The sequence below is a fragment of the Phallusia mammillata genome, chromosome 6 (genome assembly GCF_965637545.1).
Source record: "Phallusia mammillata chromosome 6, kaPhaMamm4.hap1.1, whole genome shotgun sequence".
NCBI lineage: Eukaryota > Metazoa > Chordata > Ascidiacea > Phlebobranchia > Ascidiidae > Phallusia > Phallusia mammillata.
The window spans coordinates 24,243,369-24,267,440 of NC_137257.1; the positions used below are offsets into that span (position 1 = coordinate 24,243,369).

General features: G+C 36.3%; 2 protein-coding genes and 2 long non-coding RNA genes across 4 annotated transcripts in view; all 4 read left to right on the plus strand.

Moving 5' to 3' along the window:
• The first annotated feature begins 2,989 nt into the window (after nucleotides 1-2,989).
• On the plus strand, nucleotides 2,990-4,285 carry LOC145233397 (uncharacterized). The gene is made up of 3 exons (XR_013861083.1): nucleotides 2,990-3,096; nucleotides 3,271-3,393; nucleotides 4,172-4,285. It is a non-coding gene; the product is annotated as an uncharacterized LOC145233397 (long non-coding RNA).
• Nucleotides 4,286-7,925: 3,640 nt separating this feature from the next.
• On the plus strand, nucleotides 7,926-10,406 carry LOC145234545 (mucin-4-like). Its single transcript, XM_080099259.1, has 4 exons — nucleotides 7,926-8,023; nucleotides 8,206-8,414; nucleotides 8,830-8,978; nucleotides 10,101-10,406. The coding sequence occupies exons 1-4, from the start codon at nucleotides 7,926-7,928 to the stop codon at nucleotides 10,404-10,406; spliced, it is 762 nt and encodes a 253-aa protein (XP_079955385.1).
• Nucleotides 10,407-10,694: 288 nt separating this feature from the next.
• Nucleotides 10,695-12,626, plus strand: LOC145233398 (uncharacterized). Its single transcript, XR_013861084.1, has 3 exons — nucleotides 10,695-10,805; nucleotides 11,510-11,654; nucleotides 12,471-12,626. It is a non-coding gene; the product is annotated as an uncharacterized LOC145233398 (long non-coding RNA).
• Nucleotides 12,627-13,148: 522 nt separating this feature from the next.
• Nucleotides 13,149-24,072, plus strand: part of LOC145234546 (uncharacterized) — a 30,083-nt gene continuing 19,159 nt past the window's right edge. Inside the window, exons 1-12 of the mRNA XM_080099260.1 lie at nucleotides 13,149-13,255; nucleotides 15,407-15,522; nucleotides 16,636-16,843; nucleotides 17,572-17,739; nucleotides 18,210-18,389; nucleotides 19,044-19,195; nucleotides 19,549-19,642; nucleotides 20,137-20,301; nucleotides 21,635-21,810; nucleotides 22,469-22,652; nucleotides 22,961-23,150; nucleotides 23,784-23,921. Coding sequence (XP_079955386.1) covers nucleotides 13,198-13,255; nucleotides 15,407-15,522; nucleotides 16,636-16,843; nucleotides 17,572-17,739; nucleotides 18,210-18,389; nucleotides 19,044-19,195; nucleotides 19,549-19,642; nucleotides 20,137-20,301; nucleotides 21,635-21,810; nucleotides 22,469-22,652; nucleotides 22,961-23,150; nucleotides 23,784-23,921 — 1,829 coding nt within the window. The 5' untranslated portion in view covers nucleotides 13,149-13,197. The remainder of the gene's footprint in view (nucleotides 13,256-15,406; nucleotides 15,523-16,635; nucleotides 16,844-17,571; nucleotides 17,740-18,209; nucleotides 18,390-19,043; nucleotides 19,196-19,548; nucleotides 19,643-20,136; nucleotides 20,302-21,634; nucleotides 21,811-22,468; nucleotides 22,653-22,960; nucleotides 23,151-23,783; nucleotides 23,922-24,072) is intronic.

The window sequence follows — 24,072 nt, forward strand, 5'->3', positions numbered from 1 at the left end:
CGAATTAAGGCATATTCTTGGAAACCTTCGTTTAAAGTATCTTGAGTCAAGTAAAACTCCTCAAAAACATGGTTTTAAGTGACTTGAGTTAGGTCGAATTCCTTGGCAGTAATCATTAATAGTGACTTGAGTCAGGTCGAATCTCTTGGCAACCAAGATTTAATGTGACTTGAGTCAAGTTGAATCCCTTGGCATCCATAATTAAAGTGACTTGAGTCGAGTCAAATTCCTTGGCAACCACGATTAAAGTGACTTGAGTCAAAAGCAAATACGATGCACTTAGATATGATTCAGTTGCTCACAAAATTCCATTCTGTCTTTAGCAATCGAGTCATGTGAGTTCATCACGTGCGCAAACTCGGGATCATGTGTATCAAATGGAACATCTGCTTACTGTCTCTGTCCAGAACGTTTTACTGGAGATTTTTGTGAACAACGTAAGTTGATTGAACGTAGTCACTTAAAAATAAAAGACTCCATTGCTAATTATATGGATTTGATTGCTAAAACATGGTTTTGACCAACCATTATTAAAAAACACGAAACGTTTTAGTTAAAAATACTGTTTTTGCTAGCTGTCAAAACCAAAACGTCAAAAACTTTGTTTAACTTTCTTCAGCTATTTCCGTTTGTGACGAGGTTACGTGTGGCCTTTATGAGGAATGCTTGGAAACTGAAGGCGGAAGTTACCTGTGTGAATGCGTTGACACCTTTTTCCGAGTCGATGGAGTCTGCCAGAGTAAGTGAAGCGGTGTTGCAAAAATCTTATTCGAATAGAATAAATAACCCAATAATTTTTAAACAAAAAACGTCAAAGGTACATAAAATATTCAGCGTGCAAATAGTTTAAAATGTTCAAAACATTTTTTTTAAATATTTGTCTGAATTTAGTTTATCTTGAGTAGTTTTTCCTATTTAAATAGAATAAATAAACAAAATTGAAAAATACGCCCAATAAAAAAAGCAAACAGAAATACTCATCGTGAAAACAAGCAAAATGTAGTCAACTGTACATTAATTTGTTTTTCATGATATCCTATTTACTCTTACATTTTAAGGTTACAATTTTCCTCCTTATATTAAATGAAAAGCACACACATTATATTAAATGCAAAAAGGGCCATTAAATACCTAATTTCTGTGGCGTGAGTATCTGACGAGCTGTTATAAACGTTTCCAAATGCAAAGAGTCATCAGCCATATACTTTTCTGTAGACGGATCGCTATGTGACACAGTTGATTGTGGTTTATATGGCGACTGTATGGTTATTGATGGATCAGCCCAGTGTATATGTGACGAAGGATTTGAATCTTTGGATTTGGTTTGCTCAGGTAGGATGGTAAACACATAGCGTAGATAAGTGGTTCCAACCGTTATCGAGACATTTCTTACTTAACAATTTATAGCTTTTTCGTTCCTCCCCAATGGACATAGTAGATCCTGATTCATATGAAGATCCATAAAAATTAGGTATTTAATGAACTTCACAGGATATATTCGCTGAAATATCTTTATCGGTAAACGGGACACGGGATTATGTATGATACTTATCAACATCTTTCGGCAAATATGCCAACTGTCGTATACATTCAATAGATTTGAATAGATTTAATATGAAAGAGACAAGACAATATTATGTGTATAAGACGCTTGGTAACACCATCATACAAGCGACTTAAAATATACAAAAAGTACTCATGTTACTCAGAACAGCAAATTGATTTTTTCTGAACTGGGCTATGGCAATGCTTTATATTGTTGTTGCGTTTTAGATATTAATGAATGTTTATCATCGTCTTGCCCGAATAACTCCATGTGCAGCAACACTGTTGGGTCGTTTGATTGTATTTGTGACCCTAACTACGTGAAAGAAAATGGGACTTGTATTGGTAAGTCGCACTGTTTGTAGTCTGCGCTGGTTAAAATATAATCAAGTCGGCCTACCAAGCATTTTCGGTCTAACCGCTGAGCCTGTTTAGCTTACTTGGCAAATAGTCTTCTGTCCTGGGTTCAAATCCCACCACAGCCTAAATGTCTTGTCATAAGGAAGACCGGTTTCATTCGATATAGCGCCTTCAGTAGTCCTGGCGTACTGTGATTCAAGGTATTCATAAATGCTTAAGAGCTGATCCTAATACTCCAAAATGTATCTCTGCTTCGGTTATACAATTGTTAAACAACGCAGCCTTGAGTTGAGTTAAGTTGAGTATATTTAACTACATTTTTTTAACTTCTCAGACGAGGATGAGTGTGCTGACCCGAATTTATGCGGGGAAAACCAGTTTTGCATCAATTTGGAAGGAGGCTTCATTTGTGATTGTGTTGAAGGATATGAATTGGATGCTTTCTTAATTTGCACTCGTAAGTATTGTTGAGGTGTACAGTGTTTGTAGTCAATAAATCCTCCAGTTTTTCCACATGTTTTGGCATACATAGTTTTTGGTTCATATTACCTTAATAAAACCGCTTTAAATCATACATAGACACGTTGAACGTTTATAATGCATTTGTTGCCAAAGCGAATATAATGTAGTAAACTGAGTGTTTGAACTTAACAGTATCCGATCCTTCAACAGGCAGCATGCTCATAGACGATCACCGTTTATGTGATTAAATAACTAAGAATGGAAAGTATTTTTCTAGTCACGACATCCAACGATGAATATCTTGGAGTATATATAATTCGCCTCATGGCATCTTAAGTTTCTATAAAACCACAAGATAAAATACCAATGCTGTAAAAGAAGAATAAAGTACATAAAACAATGAACTGAAGATAAGGCGAAACACATATATTCCAAGGATTTTGTTACTAAGATAATATTTTCCATTCTTAGTTAAAATGTACTAATATTGTCATTTACCACCTTTGTCGAAAAGTTATTATTTCCTCCAATCCACTATATTTTGTGAATAAAGTCTTGACATTGTCACGGAAAAGTTTTCCGAGATTATTATTTGATTCCATTTTTACGCAGCAATCGACTTTTGTGCCGACATCGTGTGCTTCGAGAACGAATTTTGTGAAGTTGAAGGCTTCGTTCCGGAATGCTTGTGTCTGGACGGCTATGAAAGAATTTCGGGTGTATGTGTAGGTATGTTTGTGACATCACCTATTTGTGACGAAGGTACATATAAATACGTTGGACCAAGTTGCCCAGGCAGGTCGCTACAGTGACAAACACAAGCATAAGTTTAACAGAAATTGACTATTTGAACCCAACTTTTGTCCGAAGCTTACTGTCACTGGAGTTTATCATTTGTTCCAGACATCAACGAATGCGAATCCATAGAATGTGGCACCAACGAAAATTGTGTGAACCTACCTGGCTCGTATCTATGTGATTGTGACTGCGGATTTTCTAGAAACATAGAAGGAAATTCAAGCTGCTGTAAGTTAGTCTGTAGTTATTTTCTGTTCAGAACTAATGATATCATTTTGTTTATGGCCAAATCGATAGCAAGAATAATTTGCATTAAGATATACAGACACTGATTCAAGTGTGCTTAAAGTTATAGCAGTAATACATGTTAATGTTCTTAGTTGATTTTACAATCAGTTTTGTGTGTCAAAAAGGAACGAAAAATAAAAGAGCGACTAGTCACCAGATAAAGACGTTTGCACCAGTAAATGCAACCGCTTTTGTAGGGCTAACAATGGCTAAAATTAAACGGTTTAAGAATTAAATAACACTACGGAAAATGGATAAACTCAGGACTTCTGCACCATTTTTAAACAAACTCCAACAACTGCACAAAAGCAATAACTGTTTTGGCAGTTTTTAAGCTTTTTTTCCAACGACTATCAACTGTGCCGTAACAATAATTTTCCATTAAAGTGTGGTTTTGTTTGTGAGATAATAAATAGTTGCCAGCTCAATGCAAAAGTGCTGGCAATTGTAACTAATCTCACATACAACCCATCTTAAATTTAGAATTTTTGGGCCACTAAAATAGTAATTCGCACTATCTAACACTTTTTTTTTTGTGGGGTTTGCTTAAAAAATTGCTTTTAAACCACTTCTCTAATGATATCGCAAAACATCACTTAAAAATACCAGCTAAGTTAACGGAACGTTGTTTAACAGAATAGGACACATATCTTGGCATAAAACCAGCGACGTTTTTATGAATCGTTGTCATTTTTACAACTGATTGTGTTTTTGACAGTGATCGATAATTGCTTGTTGTCGAATGCCGGTTGCGAACACACGTGCGTGCCATTAGATGGAGGTTTCAGGTGTGAATGTGACCCGGGCTTCGAACTTGTCGGGACCAACACTTGTCAACGTAAGTACTGTGACGTCATCTGCTTGTGAGGTGTTGATCTGCAAATCAGAAGTTCGCAAATATAATTAGTCTGAGTGCTATTTTTGTCTATTTTGGACATTTCTGGTCCCACCATCGTTTTCCCCCCAGTCGTGTTATACTCATTTTGCGCCACATTCACTTTCTTGTGAGCACCCGACATATAACGCCTTATAATACGGTGTAGCTGCAGCGCGTTGTACCACTTTCCACCAATTGTGCCCGACACTTTTTTGCGCTTCATAACGTTTTAACGTTGCGCAGCTATTTCCGGCTTGGTGATTGTTTTAGTGCAATTGTGTTGCTATGTTGTCTTTCACCAAGCGAAATAAACTCAACTCAACTCATTTCCACTATATATCTTGTTTAAGTACTAATGCATTAAAGCAAATACCGTTTTAAATTCTTACTTAGTCTCATACTGTAGCCATTTTAAGGTTAAAAATCTGTTATTTTCGTATTCCAGTTAGGCAGCACAAACTTCGGTTAATCGAAATTCAATTCTGTCTACTAGCTATCCGTTATTTTTGAAATATTCAACTATATTCGACAGCGGTTACTCCGTGTTCTATTGACATCTGCACCAACGGGAAATGCTTCAGGAATGAGTTTGGCCCGTCATGCAGATGTAAATTCGGATACATGCCTACAAACAATCCGCTTTCTTGTACGCCTATTAACGAGTGTACTTCTGGACATGTGTGTGAACAGGTAGGACCTTGCTATTAAAGTTTTGCTCTATTTCCAATAGTGAGTTGTTTGAAGCCGATTTTAGTGCCAATAGTGTATTACAGCGGTTTTAAGTTTTTGACAAATTCCCCCCTTAACAATCCAAAACATTATCATTCCTCCCCAATAGACTACAAAGTAGATGCTAAAAAACATACAAAGATTATTTAAATGTTGGCATTTTATCAACCTTAAAAGTCATAGCTCAAATGTCTATTTACAAACCACATGTAAAAATCAAAGTAAATTTCTCCCTTCAAGTTTAAAATTCCTCCCTTTGAAGGAATTCCTCCCCGAAGTTCAGACAGTACAAGACAATAACACAAACTTCATTTCAGCTTTAACTGGTTTTACTTGCTTCTTAGTTTTTTTGCATTCATTGATTTGAGAATGACACAAGTTGCTGTCGAAACCTTATATTTAGGCCTACACTAATATACAGGGTTGTTTCTGGTGAGGATTTAAAAAAAACGTGCATTGGGTACCTTTATCTTTATCAACACACATTTTATCTTTTTCAACAGAATTGCCACGAAACTGCCGATTCCTTTCCGTATTCATGTTCATGCAATCCTGGTTATGTTCCGTCTTCAGTTGCACCCAGTTTCTGTTGTGAAAGAGCCACCCACATATGCGACACTGCAGACCCATGTGTGTTTGGAAGTTGCATAGCCGGGATTGGAAGTGAACAATACACTTGTGAATGTAATGTTGGGTTTGAAGGAACGAACTGCACTGATGGTATGAGTGTGATAATTATGGCCCTTTTTGAAAACGAACTCTTGTCTATGTTCACGTTCTGATTTTTATTTTATTTTTATTTACATTACCTTGTTTATTCTTTTATTTCAAAAAAAGTTGCCAGATTTTGTTTTATAAAGCATACTGTAGATATTTTTTGAAGCCTTTTCAAAATAAAAATTGAAATTTAAAATTTATGCTGGCACAAAATCGCGACTTTTTATGCTCTATAACAAAGGTTTTAAACTTTATCAATATAGGCAGTTAAAGCAGATTTGAAAAAAATAACCTTTAACTTTGAAACCCGTGTTATTCGTTTGAAGAAAAGTTAAGAACGCATGTTTTAAAACTTGCATAAAAATGTTTTTGATGCATTGTTTACATTATTGGTATATGTGCATGTGCTTGGGTATTTTGTGTTTTCAGGTGGTGTTACAAACCCTTTGTTTTTTAGATACAAACGAATGTGACTTGCATGGAAGCCTTGTGTGCACAGACACAGAATGCTTTGAGTTATTTTTGTGCTTGAACTCCGGCGAGTGTGTAAATACAAACGGAAGCTATAGTTGTGTATGTGACCCAGCATGGTCAGGCAGCGATTGCTCTGTAAGTTGAAGATTAAACGTTTTACTTCTGTATGGTTAAATCAATTTCATGTATATAACATCCTCGTGTTTATGTTACTTATTAGATGTACTGTTATGTATGTAAGCAGCATTCCCACCTTTTTTTATAAATTAATCTCAAATCACCACAATTCAATACGAAGTTAGACTTTTATTGTTTAAATGATTCTATTATTATATTTGAATAAGGAGTCCTGCCTTTCTACAATTTGTATTCATTACGAATTTTGATTATGCTTTTCTGTTTAAACAGGCAATCTTGGTGGTACTATTCTATTTGAATAAGAAATATTGTTTATACTACTATTTTTTTGTTTTTTTCTATTTGAATAAGTATTTTCCATTTGAAATAGAAGTCCAGTTTGTATAATTCAATTTGAATTAATAATTTTGTTCAGAGTATTCTATTTGAACAAGTCATCTTTTTTGTATTAATTTTTTTTTAATTGAATGATGTTTCTTGTTTGTGCTTTTTCAATTTTTCCCGCCTAATGAATCAAAATTTAAAATTTGTCTAAGATTCATTATTAGATTTCTAAGATATGTATACGGTGCAAAGGAAGTGCTTTTCAATTGCTCAAAAACTTTGTTGTAACACTCGCAGGTGGATGTTAACGAGTGCGAAACTGGTTCACACAATTGTCCTGAGTCAGCTCTTTGCATCAACTCCGATGGAGGTTTCACTTGTGAATGCGGTTCTGGATTCGACCTGCCTGCTGACGGGCCTTTTGATGGAACTGAGTGTGTTCGTAAGTGGTGTGCGTTACACATATGTGAAAATCAAACGTATGTTTATGCGCAACATGTAATCTGAGTGGTTGAGTTTTAAGTGTGGCATCGAGTGTTGCAGTGTTTTTTTTCATTATTCGGCTGCGCAACAAAAAATACTTGGTTAACATTTCAAATGCTTCAATCTATATTGCAGTCTGCCATTCTGTAAAAGGTTTATTGGACTTCTTTGGTACCGTAAAATGTTTCCAATATGTAACGCAATGTTCTATATTGTGGGATCATCTAATGTTGAAGATTTATAACGAAAATTACATTAAAACGGTTGAACCTCATTTTTTTGTTACCTAAATCAACCATTTATCTATATATCAGAATTATTTTTCCTAAAGAACATTCTGTGTGTAGGTCCACAAAGTATTGTGCTAAGAACAATATGTTAGTTTATAGGTGCCCCGAATTCTTTGAGCTGATGCGTTTTGGTCAGGGTAACACAAAAATTTTTGGCAACAACAACCTTTCAAGCACAAAAGCAAAAAATGAACTTCGTAAAACCGTATTAAAAGTTCATTTTTTGGTTCTTTCGGTATTTTGATTCTTATTGATGTCGCATTTTTACAGAAATACTCATACAAGACTTTGGTTTGTCGGTTGGTGATCAAATCTTTTTGAGAATTACGTCAATAGACAGATCGACTGAAATCTTTTACAGCGAATTTGGTTTCGTTATCGGAGAACAAACCTACAACAGGTACGTTACAATATTACATCACATGACCTCTCAATGAAATATGTACGTCATAATTGAACGACGTCACATTACACGACCTCCTAAACAAATATGTACGTCACAATTAAACAACGTCAGATTACAAGACATCACAATGAAGTATGTACGTTACATTTCAACAACGTCACATTAAAACCTTATGAACGCATTTGTACGATTTTATGAAAATTCGACGTCAATTTAGGAGGTTTTTTGTGACTTTTTTCTTTTTAACACCTGTAAAACATTGACTTGAAAAATTTAGGCCTAACCATATATAAATTTTGTTGTGAATGTTTTAGGTTTTACATCAACGAAAACGGATTGGTAGCATTCCAACAGGATGCATCTTCATTCACAACAAGTCCTTACCGTAATGCTCCCTCGTCACTTGATACTTACACATACCCCAACTCTGAGGCTATAGTCGCTTTTTTCTGGGCTGATCTGTCAGCTTTGGGCTTTGGACGAATCTGGTACCAGCATATATTGGAGAGCGACAACACCGACGGTACGTGAACAGTTTTAAATTAGTTTTAAATTTTATTACTTTTTGTCTATAAAGAACTTTAAGTTATGGCTATTTTGTCTCTATTTGTTATTATGTTTGTACCCCTTTTTTTCTATTAGAAGATAGTTTTATGTTTATGTTATTCTATATTATAATTGAATCAGATTTTTTTATCTGTTGAAGAAGGAATTCTATTTGTTATATTGCATTGACTGAGGATTCTGTTTTTAGCTATTTTATTTGAGTTGTGATTCCTAAAATCGAGAATTGTCTAAAAAAACGCGAAAGTTTGATGTTAAATCGTTTTCTGTCCTGTTTCAATCAAAGTTGTGACGTCACCTCACCATGACGTCATTTGTTTTAAACATGCTGTTTAAAAATACCTCAACATTAACTCACACCATGTATTGTGCAGATGGCAACGATGTAATCAGCTTCGTAAACTCGGCTGTACGAAACAGTTTCAACGACACCGATTTCAGTGCCCTCGAAGTGATCAAGGTCACCTATGACAGTTTGCCCTACTACCCTGCAATACCCGGACTTACCGATCCTGTTGAAGACGTAAGTAGTGAGGCAATACATTTACTCAAAGGAGTGATATTATGTGAACTGTGCTCAACGGGAAGTCTTCATGAGATTTCTGGATTAAGAAACAGATGTCATCAGTTGCTTATGGAACACTTGAACAATAAACTTAAACTCAAATTGGTTTTAATTCATTCAAGTAAACTGCATTGATCAACTCTTTCAAATAACTATTTATAACACTTTGATATCGTAAAAAACAGTTCCTGTTGAAACTTTAAAAAATGTTGTACAAAGACATCGTGTCTCTGGTGACTCGTATTAACAAAAACACTACACACAGTTTATTCAAACAATTATGATATTTTTTAAAACTTAGCCTCTTGGCGTTCTTTAAACCTAACTCGAGTCGTCACTATACCGCCCAATCGAAAATTGAGCAGTTTTCGGTTTTTCCGGCACAAAAGTTCAATTTTGTTTTACAAAAACTTAAACTTCTGAACATTTAACACAAAAACACAATGTAACCTTGCAATCTAAACTCATTTAACTCATTGCTAAATAGACCACTCTAAATTAAGCGCTGTTTTGTCCCAAGTTATCCTACAGCGATAATTTGAATTACTTTGGATCAGGGGTCACCCAATGTTTTTTAACAGAGTGTCGGATAAGTTAAATAATGACTCTGGGGGCCGCATAGTTTACATGCCCAAATACCGTCTTTCCAAACTTAGCCCGCAAGGCGACTTTTATAGGACCGCCAAGATATGGTTATTCTACAATTCTATTAATTGTAAAGTTAGTCCCATCTTCCAAACAATGCTTCTTTATTAAGTAACAAGTAACACAAAAGGGAATTGTTCGCGCACAATTGTTACTTGCAGTCTTGTCTGTGATGCAACAAACTGTCTTTGGATCATTCCTGAGCGTTGTAATCCTATGAAACTAGCCAATATTATTCCTACATTTCGTGCCAGGAAAACTTTCGTAAAGAGTAAATTTATTTTTAAACGTCCTGAACTTGTTAAAACAATTTAGCAAATGCAAAAAAAAAATATGGATGAAATGACCTCGAGGACCTGATCCAGCCTGCGGGTTGTAGTTTGGTAACGCCTTCAAACTTTTTTGCAACGGCAACTAACGACAATATTTTTTTAGGTTGTCACTTTCCAAGGTTTCATAGCGACCGATGGCACCCGCAGTTTTGCATTGACTCGCTACGGCGACATGAGTGTGCAATTTAACTTATTTGGGGTCCAGGGAGTAATCGGTTACGCAAGCGACCAGATCCAGTTTACGCACGCTGCTTCCAATTCAAAAAACCGTAACCGACCTGATCTCTTTGTTGGAAACAACACAGGTACGCGGAATGCTTTGTTTTGCTGCGCCCCCTTTAAAAGCTCGTACCAGTTTAAAACAAACAAACAAATCAAACTTAAGGCTGACGTCATCGGCTATACATGACATCATGTGATTTGGTTGTATTTTCTTTTTCTTTTACCAAACTCAAACTTACACACAAAAGAGAACATTTCATGTATGATTATGATGATAAAATATACAAATATTTTCCTTAAAGTTCTTTTTTTTAAATGTTTTTTACTAATTACGTCATGAACAACGTATTCCACGTCATAAGAATTTGACGTCACAGTTTTCTAAATTTAATGTAACGTTCATTAATAAGACTGTGCTTCGCAAAATATGCTTTGTGAAATCTCGAAATGGTTTTGTTTACCAGGTGTCGCCGGATCTTTTGCATTCCCGCTCGGACAGCTTTCATCAAACGAACGAAATTACGAAGCCGAATGCTTAAGATGGTACGATTCACAGCCACCACCATCAACTTGGCTCACTGAAGTCGTAAGTCCAATTATTTGTTTATTTTTTTTCTATTCGGACAAAATTGTAATTTGGACCAGACGTTTCGACCTTGTGCATCAACAAAAGTGGCTCGTTTTGGGTCTAGCTATATACTCGGCAATATGTTTGTGTCGTATTTTTACCACTTTTCCTTTTCAAGAAATATCAGGTTAAATGTAATCGCCTTTACGATTTAAGTATACTATTTACTTAATAGAGGTAAACTGTTAAATTAGGAACTAACAAATGGTTTAAAACAACTAACTTTTGGTTCAAAAAACAAAAATAACGTTGTGACATGGTCGTGTTAGTTTAATGAAAGTATAACGGCCCTAATAGATGTAAAACCCGGCATGCTTTAGGCGTTTCAGTAGATGCTCATGCCAACATCTGTGATATAATCTGTCATACCTGTTTCTATACACTGTAATATTCTTTATGAAGGCCCTATCATTAGTTATCGCGCGGTGTTTTCGTTGCGATGTGACGTACTTGCGTCCTATTCTTTTTTCCTTTGTTTTCCGTGCACTGTACTATTCAGTGTTATTTACCCTAATGAAGACGACCTGTATAGGAAATCGAAACGTCTGTTTTAAAATACATTTTCAAGAAGAGCTCTATAAACTTGATACTATGCCTGGCAGCAATAGCTAATATTTTTGTAAGGTCTAATTCCTTTTCTAAAACAATGTTATTTTCTACAGCCCTGTCCAACCGACTTTGGCAGTGCTTTTTTTGATCTTGACTGGGAGACTGTGCCTTGGCATTCCGCTTTTAGGTCGGACAATCCACCTCCCCTTGAAGGGGTTATTACTTCTGAAAACTTAACTTTACTTCAAGATGTGGCAGGTTAGTGAAGCACGAGCTTGCTTAGTGAATCTTAAACCGTGTTAGCCTTGAGAGATTCCCAAGCGTACCACGAAATATTCGGAATTATTTTCTTTTGACAATGTTTGTGTGCTCGGCCTGCAAATTGTGCTGCCAAAAAATGGTTTGTAAATGCATGCTTTATAAGTTTGAGAACCACTGTAGAAGCTTTGGTTATATCTAGCACTAAAATATACCCTACAGAGCCTGAACTCTTAAAGTATTTGTCAGTATTGTAATCTTATCCGTATTCGAATCCAATCGGTATTTGAACTTTATTATTATTAAATCCGATTCAAATTTTGGGTATTTAGGTAATCGAATCCTGTTGATTTTATTAGTAGGCTATTTGAATACTGTCATTACCTGAATCTGAAATCTAATCTTTGGGCATTCAATATTTAAATGTCGATCTTCGTTTGTGTTAGAATACGCTTTCTAGCCAATCAGATAAAATCTCAAATACCTTTTGCAGAGGTACACAACCAAAAAAATTGTGTGTGCAAATTATGGTTCGATTATATACTTAAGAGCAGAGCCTGTTTATGTGGATTACACCTGTGTTATTTTGTTTTGTTCATTCATTGCATCTTATGACATGAAGTTAGAAATATACACTATAGAGTAGGACGAGGCGGGACGTGGGTTTACTATATTATAAATAATAAATAAAAAAACAAATCTTATAGTGTAAGGCTTCGCGGGGGCATGGATTTTCTATTTCTTGCTCAATAAGAAAACCCTCCTCTAATCGCATCTTATTTTCTACAAACATAAACGTTTGCTTTTCATTTTCAGTTACCCGACGCCTTGGTTCAGCTTGTTTCCAACCGTTTTTCCGAGCTGACCGTCAAGGCCCTGTTTGCTGCTACGACGACAACGATGGGTCTTTCTTACCCGGGGGTTACCCGTGGGGTGGCCATTACGCGCGTTTTCCCATCTACTTCATTGATGCGGAGTTCGCATCTAAATATATTGGTGGGTAATGCATTGCTTAAAATGTAAAATAAGTTATTACCGATGTGTTCACAACTAAAGTTTAAACTAATCTTAAGCTGTATTTGTTTTGTAAAAAGTATATTTTGTAGCTTTTTGTTTTCCGAAAACGTTTATACACTGCTTATTGGTGGGTTATTGCTGTTTTAAACAATATCTTCTTTTCATTATTCTGTAGGCCAGTGGTTCCCAACCAGGGACTAATTCCTCCCAAAGGAGAAATTTTCTTTATTTTTTACATGTGGTTTGTAAATAGACACTGCAGCTCTGGGAATATTTCCTAAAATGTCTTGAATTGTTAAGAAAGGAAATTGTTGATAAGGGTTGGGAACCACTGCTCTACGCATTTCAATGTATTTTTTGTCAATGATATTCCCAAAATTGGGTTCTCGACTATGTTTTTGCTCACAGCCCGCCTTGTTCATTTATGCGCGTTGCCGAATTCTTACTTACTATTATTTCGACAGATGAGGAAGCACAGCCTGCCTTGGATTGTTGCAGTTTTTCATCCGGGCCCGATTTTTGCAACATGTATCGCGAGAAACGCCCTCCTTCATCCAACGAAGGTTATGTCCCCAGCCCACTCGGTAAGTTATGTGTTTTTCAAAAATCAGGGAGTCGTATATTGTTGTTTGATCGTGTGAACTTCTTTTATTGCCTTATTCAAATAGACGCATGAACAGATGATTATTGAACATAATTGCAGCACACACATACAATAGTAGACATAAACACAGATGCAAAGTTGTGCAATGTGCCACTTGTCACAAGTCAGTTATACGTCACACTTAGCCAAACATAAGTATAAAAGAATAACTTTTAAATTCAACTTGGAACAAATTTATATTTAACAGTTATCACTTTTTTTGTTGTAATTATAATTGCCTTGGTTGGTTCTTTCAATTATCGTTCACACGTTTCATTGCAGGAATATACCCTTAGGGCAGGGGTGTCCAAAGTTCGATCCCCGGCTGTTGTTTCAAATTATGTTGCTTCTGTCATAGTTTGGATTCAGTTTTTGTGGATTGGCGACGTAACTTTACGCAAACAGTTTTCATGCAACATTTTTTACCGGTGAAAAAGACAAATACATGGCGCGACGCAACAAAATCTCAATCATTTCTATAATCACGTTTATTTCTAATTCTACGTTTATAAACTTCGCAAAAAAGTTACCCGTCTATTAAACAAACTTTGGACACCCCTGTTAACTTTTAATAAATTAAGTACTTGTTATACGCATGAGAGCATCACCGACCCATAAGGTATTACGTCAAGCGGTGTGAATGTGTCACATCTATCACAGGCCTATTGACGTCGGGTCCAGACCGTAAAAATTGCGCCTCTATTAAGTCTTATGACAATAATAACTGCACGCCCCGCACGTATAACTTGCATCATGTGTGGAAAATGCGTGGGCAATCTGTCCTACACACTACTCCGCCAGCAATATGATGTACGTGCTATGGTGGTGGCCTGTTTATACATTGTAGATATGGGTAATTGTGTTGCAGAACGTAGGTTTAATGCAGTTCATATTGCTTACATAATCTAAAAGTCAGTTTACAAAAGTTTTCTTTGACATTTTTGAGTCTGGATTCAGACCCTTGAGTACACTAATCGACCACTCAGAGCAACTTTAGACGTTGTGGCCATACACCAGTTTATGTGTAGCATAGATTTAATGACTCGGATACGGATACACACAAGCTCCCTGGGTATATTGAGGATTACTGTGAGCAACTTTAGATGTACACGCTGTGGCCAGACACCAGGATTTTTCGTGTGTCTGAGAGTATACACTAGGTCACAGAGGTCTTTTGTGAGCAATATATGAAGTACACACTGTGATCACAGTACAGTTTATGCGCAGATTGATTTTTCTGCCACAAGAGCACAGCTTAATTGGAACACGTGTTAAAATGAAATGCGAATTTAATTTGGTAAAATTAAGTCACTAAAGCTGTGATAATATTTTCACCAACATTGCATTAATGCAAAACAGTTTAGCATAAAAAACCTAGGTATGACGCAAATTAAGCAAATAACAAGACGTTCGTGCGTTTTACTCATTTGTTTTTCATGGATTGGAAACGGAAGGCGTCATAACGAGACAATGGCTGTTGGCAGAATAAGAGTTAAAATACCGGATATCATATCAATTTCACTGCATCGATTTCACCTACCATTAAATCACTGATATTGTTTATTGTACCGCTGTACGCTTTTTCTTGCTAACGTCCGAAGTGTTTGCTAAGGCAACAGTTGTGTAGGGCAAAGGCCAGATATAGACTAAGTAAAGGTAGTTGTTTGTACAATGTGTTGTTTTTGTATCTGTGCCTACAAAGCAGGCAATTAAATATGTAATCAAAAGGCATTTATTAGATTGAGCACATATTCAAGTTAAAGCTATGCAAAAAGATTTGGCGTAGGGATACATCGAAAAAATAACGTTTCTTTTGGCATGCCGGAACAATCTACAAGTCAATCAAATTATGTGGAAATGGTTTTCAATAGCTAGCTTTAAGTCAGTTGTTCAAACAATAAAACAGGTTGTTGTTTTTTTCACCACGGAGCATTTCTACTACATATTTAAAAACAACAACATGAAACAATATAACATAATAATCTACACAACCGTTTTGTACAGGCGTCATTTACAGTACACTTTATACACATTGAAACAATGAGTGTTTCACATTCAACTTTTTACATATTTCTGATTTTGTGGTTATCAGCCGGATTGTATGGAGACCCGCACTTGGTGACACTCGATGAAAACCGCTACTCCTACTCTGGTCTTGGAGAGTTCGATCTGATTCGCGCAGACAACGGAGCCAACTTACAAGTACAGGTCAGTTCACAATGCTGTATGACGTCACATAAGTACGAGTGTTACGTCATAGAGCCATGTGTGTGTGACGACATACTGTCCTAAATGTGAGGCAAAGGGAGTGACTATTACGTCATAGAATTATATGTTTGTGCCGTCATGAAGTTGTAAATGTGACGCTAAAGACATGACTGTGACGTCATATAACTATATGTTTGTGACGTCATAACGTTGTGAATGTGGCGCCAAAGACATGGATGTGACGTCATAGGGGGATGGGTGTGACGACATAAAGTCATGAATGTAATGAAACGAGACATTGGACTTGATTTTAAAGCCACTTGGTGGGCAAAGTGACTATTCCAGCAACGTCAAAAAATTTGTTGAGCAAAAAATATTTTGTTGCACGGTTTGGTATAGCGATTTAAAGTTATTTTTATGCTATTAGGCCCGCATAAATAATACGCGTTGCTTCATGGGACTGACAATTACACAAACTGATTTGACTTTGTTTACCACTGACGAAACTTCAAAACGGTCTGATTTCCAATAAAAAGCATAAACAAACTTTCGCAAATGACTGAGTTGCAAACTTGTTTATTCTGTTTTGTTTCTTGCTCCTATCATAATGATCAGGCGTCGCAAATAAACGTCACACGTAGAGGAACTGCCACCTCTGCACTTATTTCCTGTCATAAGGAAGCAAACGGTTTATGTGATGCGTCATTGTACATACGTCATGACTCGGTTGTTATTATTGCGTAGATACTTTATCAGAATTTGCTTTCGGTTTTTGTTTACACGTGATTGCAATACCTTGTATTACAGGCTTTTGTAAAGGGAACTTGCTCTCATTAATAGATATGAATAAATTTCAACCCGTTATAAATGGCTTAGGACATCGTTGCATTTAAATGGTCAAAACCAGTATATTTTTCTTTGATTTTATTTCGATGTTGCGACAAAACTATTGTAATTTAATATCTCATTGGTATTTTCTTTAGTTTAATCACTAAAAGAAGTGAAAAGTGTGACTGAAAAAGTTATACTTAATTAAATAAAACATCATACAACTGTTAAATTGCCTCATGAAAGACAGCTTGCTAAACCGACCTTTCCATTATGCTGTTGTAGGTGCGTTTTACGCAAAACATTGATGTTGATGGAAACTTGGTGAACGCTTCGGTCATTTCGGGAGTTGTACTGGAGAACCAAAATGCAACTTCGACCCGCATTCAACTTGTGGTTAACAGCACTGATAGTGACATCGGAAATATCACTGTTTATTTGAACGGAACACGAGCTTCTGCCGCACAGATAACCGAAATACAGTCTGCAAGGGGTAAGGCTGGTTTGTTATGCTTTGCGTTAATGGTTTGAAAATATTTTCGTTCTAAAAATATTCTTTTTTTAAGTGAAAAAATGTTTTCCCCTGAAAATTGTTCAAAATCAGCGCGAAATTAAGTTTGACATAACCACATAAATGAGGCTGTCTGTAAAATCGGTTATATTCCAACTGATGCTTAACTTTACGACTATAGTCTGCCTTATATATAGCTTATTGATTTTTGATGTTTAGTAGTGTTATGGTAGGCCAGGTCTATTGAAGGCAATATATTGTTTTCGCTGGTCTGTATAAAAAGTCAATTATTGCATCTGTTTATTAAACCAAACTGAAGCTGTTTTGACGATATATTAATTTAAACGTTTTGAAGTCACAGGGCCTTTGAACCTTCTTCTGATCTTCTATAGCAGAATTATAAAATTAAAGACCAAACCTGGCAAAAACCCAAAAGTACAAGCCGAAAACTCAGAACCCGCGAAACTTAGTCAAAATAAAGCCTAAATTAGGTCAGAAATATTACATATTTCAACACAAATGCGGCCTATAGTGTGAGATTTGGCCTCATTTAGTTTTATTACAACTAAAGCCCGCCCTAAAAGCCCCGACCCGACTTACAATCCTGCTGTTTAGTGCTCTTTTCGCCAACCTATATAACGAAAAACTTGTGTAGCAGCGTCATTACATGTAACCATGCTTTAGCTTACACCTTCAAACTCTTTTTTCAGGTCTTATCAACGGTTTGATGCGCATGAGTATGCGGGAGACTCGTATCTCAATATCTTACCAGGTTGGATCTGATGTGTCACTTTTCCTTGTTAGTGCGTCCGGAATTGCAATGGTGCTTCAATCGTCTATCTCCCCCTCCTACAGAAACCGGGTCGACGGCTTGTACGGTAAGTAATGCTGCGAATGCACAATAATAACCAGTGATAAAGTAAGCGTTCCTCTTAGAGTTTCAGCGCAAAAATGTTGCAAGTATCGACTATCACGTAAATGAATCACAAAATTTTAAAATAATCTTTGTATTTTGGAACACTATACACGGATCTGTTCATAAGTTTATGAGGAAAATAACCCAAATAGATGGAAAAAGCAAAACACTGATGAAGGCATAAGCATTTGCCGAAATGTTTGAGTATTAAATCATGGCGTTTTTCAGTCTAATTGGGCAGTCATTTTCCTCACTAATATTTGTATTTTCTTGATAATCTCTACACTATTTCGTCTTAATGCTGTTTTATGTTACCTTGCCTCTTAATCTCCGTTTTAATATCTGTGCCTTTTATCGACATGACCAGTTTATTATTGTTTAAAACTGCCAAAAAAAACGAAAAAATAAAACGGTTCAAACTGACTCTTTCAGGATTTTTCGACGGTGACAAAACAAACGATTTCCGTTTCCGTAATGGAACAACGGCTTCCCTCAGTTCTCTCGCTTTTACGACCATTGAGAGTCCGACCACAGAAACAGAACGACGTTGGAACGCTAACATTCCTAACGGCACTCTACTGGGCGATCTCACACATCCATTTGCTGAGTCATGTAAGTAAAACGTGCTAAGTCATGTAAGCGAGTTAGTAGGGCTAAGGCTTGTAGAATAAGTGGTTTGTCTTGCTTAAATTACAAGTCAGTATTCAACTTAAATCATCTTAGCTTAAGCTTAAATTTAGTTAATAAGAACCGTAACGATACAATTGCACTAAAACAATTATCAAGACCGAATTAGCCGCGAAACATTAAAATCATAAATTTAGGTTGAGCCAATAAGGCTTAGTGAAAGAAAACGGGGAGGCTCAAAACAGGACAAAATCAAATGAAAAAATTGGATTTATAATGTAAAAGTAATAACTAGGAATATCTTTTCTGTAAACTTGTATCATCTCCTTATTCAAATAGAATTATAAACAGATGGTTAATAAACATAGTTCTAGAACACGCACAATAGTTGATATATAAACACATTAGACGTAAACATCAAGTCAAAGTACACACCAACCGCAACTGAACAGGCTTAATGCAAGATTATGAAATGTTCCCTTTGTCACACAGTCAAGAATATATAAATAAAAGAACATCTATTAAATTCAGCTGGGGACAAATTTAAGGTTAACAATTTCTTAAAAAATCTTTTTGAACAAAGTGTTTATTTATGTACCTACAATACACGGGAAATTTTAACTTCGCTTTTATTTTTAGGGCGGGTTGCGGCCGACGCTTCACTGTTTACATACGCAACTGGAGAATCGTGGTCATTGTTCAATGTCCTTGGCTTCCAACCTGAATACTTGCAAACCCTATTGGCGGACGCTACACCCGATCAACTCAGCCAAGCAGTAACCGCTTGCGGGGTATGCGCTTTTTTAATTTTCTATTTGAATATATGTTGTTGTTTTTAAAAATTTTGTTCAGGATTTCAAACTTCTTTTAACTGCCTGTTGTATGGAAGCCTGATGTATGACAAAATTACCTAACCGTTCCTAACGTATTTGCCTAATGTAACAGTACTTCTTATTACTAATGTATTTAATTTGTGTTTCTTCCCTTCTTCGATTTTAAATAATAAGCTATATTTCTGTACACTTTAAAAAACAAAACAAATTGTACAACAAAAAAATCAGTACACACCACAATAAAACTTTTACTTGACAAAAAGTTAACACATTGCCCTTAAGCTGTGTTTAATCTGTTTTGTCTCTTAAAGAACAACACTAACGCTCCCCAATGTCTACAAGACGTGCTTATATCCAATGACGTCACACGAGGTCAGGGCACGGGAATTCCTCCTGCACCAGAAGGTGAGTTTATGATTGGGATAACTTGTTCGACAACTAGTATCTCTTAAGATAGGTTTTCAGCTAATTGGCAAAATGTTGCCAATATTACAAGTTGCTAAAGAATGGTTATTCTGTATAACTTTACACCAGTTAAGAAAAAAAATCCTCTGATAAAATTCCCTTAATAAATGTCCCTTAACCACTGTGATTCCTACATTTATTTTATTTTCTTAAATGAAAAGTGTTATTTTTTAACAAACCCTTATCAATTGGACAGATCAATATTTGTTAGGCCAGATTTTGTTGGTGGTTTGCGCATCTGTTGCTCGCAAGTTTGTAGGTTCTAACCCAGGCCAGATTGCTGTAAGCTTCCATTTACAGAAGCAAATGATACCATAACTTATTAGTAAAACTGTGAAGAGACCCGCATCTCCGCTTTGTATTAGAAAACAAACTAATTTCACTTATAAGGATTGTTTAAAAATCTCACTAAACATGGTAATGTTTTTTTCTAGTAAACTTTCCCCCGGTATTTGCTGGACAATCTCCACTGCAAATCAATCCCAACATCAATGAGTTGTTCTCCGTGCAAGTTACCGCAACAGACCCTGAAGGCACAACTGTGACCTATAGTCTGGCTGGAGAGATTGCTAACATCAGTAGTGCCAGTATATCTTCAAGTGAGTACGATTTTTGATTGGTTTACTTTTGGACTTCTGTGCATAAACCAGACTGCACCCCAATCAGGCCAGAAATCGGGGTTGGAATACACCGTGTTTTTGGTTACCATAACCACGTAACAAAGGTTACCATAATGACTGGGGATGGGCCGAGCCGGGCCAGAACCCGAGTACTCGGTACCGAGCATCGTTGTTTTCAATGGTCGGTGCTCGGCGAGCAGTTGCACAAACTGACCCGAGCGTTAAATTTGCATATTCATGCCCTGCTAACATATGTAACTAGTGTTTTAAAGGGAGTTTATTAACAAAAACGGATGATTTTTCAAATGCACTAGATGATGGAAAAACGTGTACTTTATGAGCATGTTCAGCTTAATGAAAAACCGCCGGTGACGTAAGAGGCCTTGCAGAGCTAAAACGTAGAAAGGGGATTTTTGTGACGTCATAATGCACCGTGCTTGCTCGGCCAAACAGAACATTTGCGGTTTTGGCACATCCCACAACAATGACGTAACAAGCAATAGTTACATTTTCCAAGACCCCCAAATAGTTGAATTGTTTTTTTTTTGTAATTTGCACAAAATAATTGAACAAAATGTCTGTTGGCATAGAAAAGTTTTACGCGAAACTTTGAATAAATGAAAGTCCCACTACAGACTTAATTCGTGTCTCTTAATTAGGCTTACCTTTAAAAGTAATATGGGCGGATTTTGTATGCAGTTTTGTGAAACTACAAACATATGTTTAGTGTAAGTTGTGATATTTGGTGTTTAAAATGAGTTACACAACGTTAAACCTTATCCAAACCAACTGCAAAAATTTGTCTGTATCTACTGCTCTTGTTTTGATTGGACCCCGAAATTAGGTTTGTCAATGTTTTCAAAAATGCGTTCTCTTTTTTTGGTGGAGGAAATATGTTAGGTTTATTCTTAATCTTTTATATCAGTGTTATTCCTAAGATTGGCCTTATTGGCAATATTTGAAAAAGGGATTGCAAAAATGACAAAACATATAAATGATAGACGTAGACAGGGGAATATTGATGTGCTGCTCAAAACCAGAAAAAATGTATGTGCTAGGTAGCACCGCACTGAAATTGTTTACTTAATCACACTTCATTGAAAATCCAAATGTCTTCACGGGCTGCACAACCTTTAATTAATGGGCAGCATTTGATATGCGGGCCGCAGTTACCCTGTTCTAGAATAGTTTTGTTTTCTTATCAAGCAAGAGTCAACCAGAAGTCTGGTGCTATGATTGCTTTATGATGCGAAGTAAACCAAACTCAACTTAATACATGTTCTGATACCGAATTGTTTTGTTTTCTCAACAGCTGGTATATTCGAATGGACGCCAACTTCTGCTACACCGATATCTGTACGAATTCAAGCAACAGATGCTGATGGATTCCGAAGCACCTTGTTTGTTGAAGTTACTTTATGTGCTTGTGTCAATAATGGTACTTGTCAAAACGGGTTTACAACCAGCGACTCAACTAAACAGTTCTTTGTAAGTGTTTTAAAGTGAATTGTTTGTTTTGGAACCGTGTTAAAAACTTTAAAAACCGTCAGGAACTATGGGGTATTGTATTAAAGCCGTTTCTATCTATTTCGTTATGCCAGTGCACTCGCAACACTTCAAAATGTGTAAAGAAATATATTTACAACTTAATTGTAATGATTAAGACTTTTATACAGTTCATACTCCTTGAAACAATTAATGTGTCAAGTCTACGGAACGCTGCAAAAAGTTAACCCCAAACAAAAGTTATAGACCGTGCACACTGTTTCGCCCTACAAAGGTCTTATCAGGACAGCTGGTGACAAGACATTGATCGTACAGGGAATATGTTGCGTGATTAGGGCTTGTTGAAAGTAACAAGATAAAATACTTTACTAAATCTGTTCGATTTCACGACTGGGCACAAAGTATACTGGGTCAAAAAAATATATTTTGGGAACCAAAGTGATGTCTTCTCGGTGTCACTTTATGAGGCCTACTTATCACTAAATGGTTTTATGCTTTTGTATCTGCAAGTTGTTCATTAAAACATGTCAATATTATTGAATTTACGAACCCCTGCAGTTTTTCACTAATTCAATTTTATTACTAAACAATTCACAACACTAAATCACGTCCAACTTAAATCTAACTTTATTTTCCACAGGTGCCAAGGTGTTCTTGTTCAGAAGCATACGATGGGACGTTTTGCGAAAGTGACAGAGACGAGTGTGCACCATCACCTTGCAACACAACTTGCACTGACCGTGTAGCACCAGATTTTGGATTTGATTGCGCACCTTGCCCTGAGGGGACCATTGGTGACCCCGTTATGAGTTGTGATCCAGATGGTATGATTTTACTTGTTTTCTAATTTTATGTACATTTACTTTTACATATACTTTTTGCGGGTCATTTGGTAGCAGTCTTCAACCTCAGCAAGTCTTAAGAAAAGAATTCCAAATGATCCCATAGCAGTGTTTAGATTTGCTTTAAAGCAACATACTAACAACGCCATCATAATTAATAAGTATCACGTCCGGTAGGTAATAATGCCCACCTATTTCCTACAACTAAAGTATTATAGAGAAACTTTGTAAACCTTGGAGAGTTGCCATAAATTGGTCTGCCTTACATAATCATATCTACTTTTTTGCAGCCTGCCTTAGTTCTCCATGCGAGCAGCGATGTCTGTCAGTTTTAGACAGGGCGTTATGCAGATGTGATGATGGTTACACTGTTTCCACGTCCAACGACACCAGATGCGACGATATTGACGAATGCAGTGCCGCCACCTCACCCTGTGCACCTGGAATTGAAATATGCGAGAACATTCCCGGCTCATACAGGTCTGCTTATCTCTTGGTTGATAAGAAGTTACCAATTTGTTTATGACTCTGAAATAATGCATGAGATGTACAGGGATTAGTATGCAACCAGCAGCCTACGGTCAAAAACGACCATAAAAAGGTTGTGCCGCCAGTGGAGACGTTAGATTCTAAACTAAATGTGGTTAATTTTCTGTTATTTGACAATGTGGCTACAATCACTTGCGAGTTTTGCTGGTTGTTTTCTAACTCAAGTGTGAACTAGTAAAGTCAACTTGTGTTGTATAAATAGATACGGCCTGCAGTCTATTCATGTTAATCGTAATTGGTCCAACAGTATTAAAAACAGCGCACCCGTATTTTAATATATGAGAACAATCATTGTATAAACCAGTGGTACCGCTTTATTATGACGCAAAACTAGTTTCATGTTTTAAAAGATTTTACAAACGAATGTTTTTGTACGTTGAAACGTGTTAGTGACATAGGCGCTTTTCGTACGTTTTTAAATGGAGTTGTATTGATTAAAATAAATCTGAACAACAGTAAATGACTACATAATTTATTAAAAGTTGCATGATTTACATAATTTACTGTAACACTTTATTTCTAACTTAGGAATAATTGTTATTGACATTTCTGGTCAACTTTTAGATGTAACTGTTCAAGCGGACTTACCGGAGTGGGCTCGTTTAACGGAACTGCTGGAAACTGTATTGATATCAATGAATGTTTGGACAACCCGTGCGACGCTTCAACTGAAACTTGCGTAAACGTGCCACAAAGCTTCCGGTAAATATGAAAAAATATTCAAAAACCATGATCCCCTAAAGTAAAACCTATTTTTTCTAATTGAGCATGCACATCTCAAGCACAGGTTTCTGTCATCAATGTGGTAAACATTAAAAATGATTGAAAACAGGACTAGGTGTAAAACCGTTCT

Coding starts and splice junctions, on each gene's coding strand:
- LOC145234545 (XM_080099259.1), top strand. CDS start 7,926: ATGTACGTCATAATTGAACGACGTCACATTACACGACCTCCTAAACAA. Junction 8,024..8,205: donor TTACAAGACATCACAATGAA/GTATGTACGTTA, acceptor TGAATGTTTTAG/GTTTTACATCAACGAAAACG. Junction 8,979..10,100: donor TTACCGATCCTGTTGAAGAC/GTAAGTAGTGAG, acceptor ATATTTTTTTAG/GTTGTCACTTTCCAAGGTTT.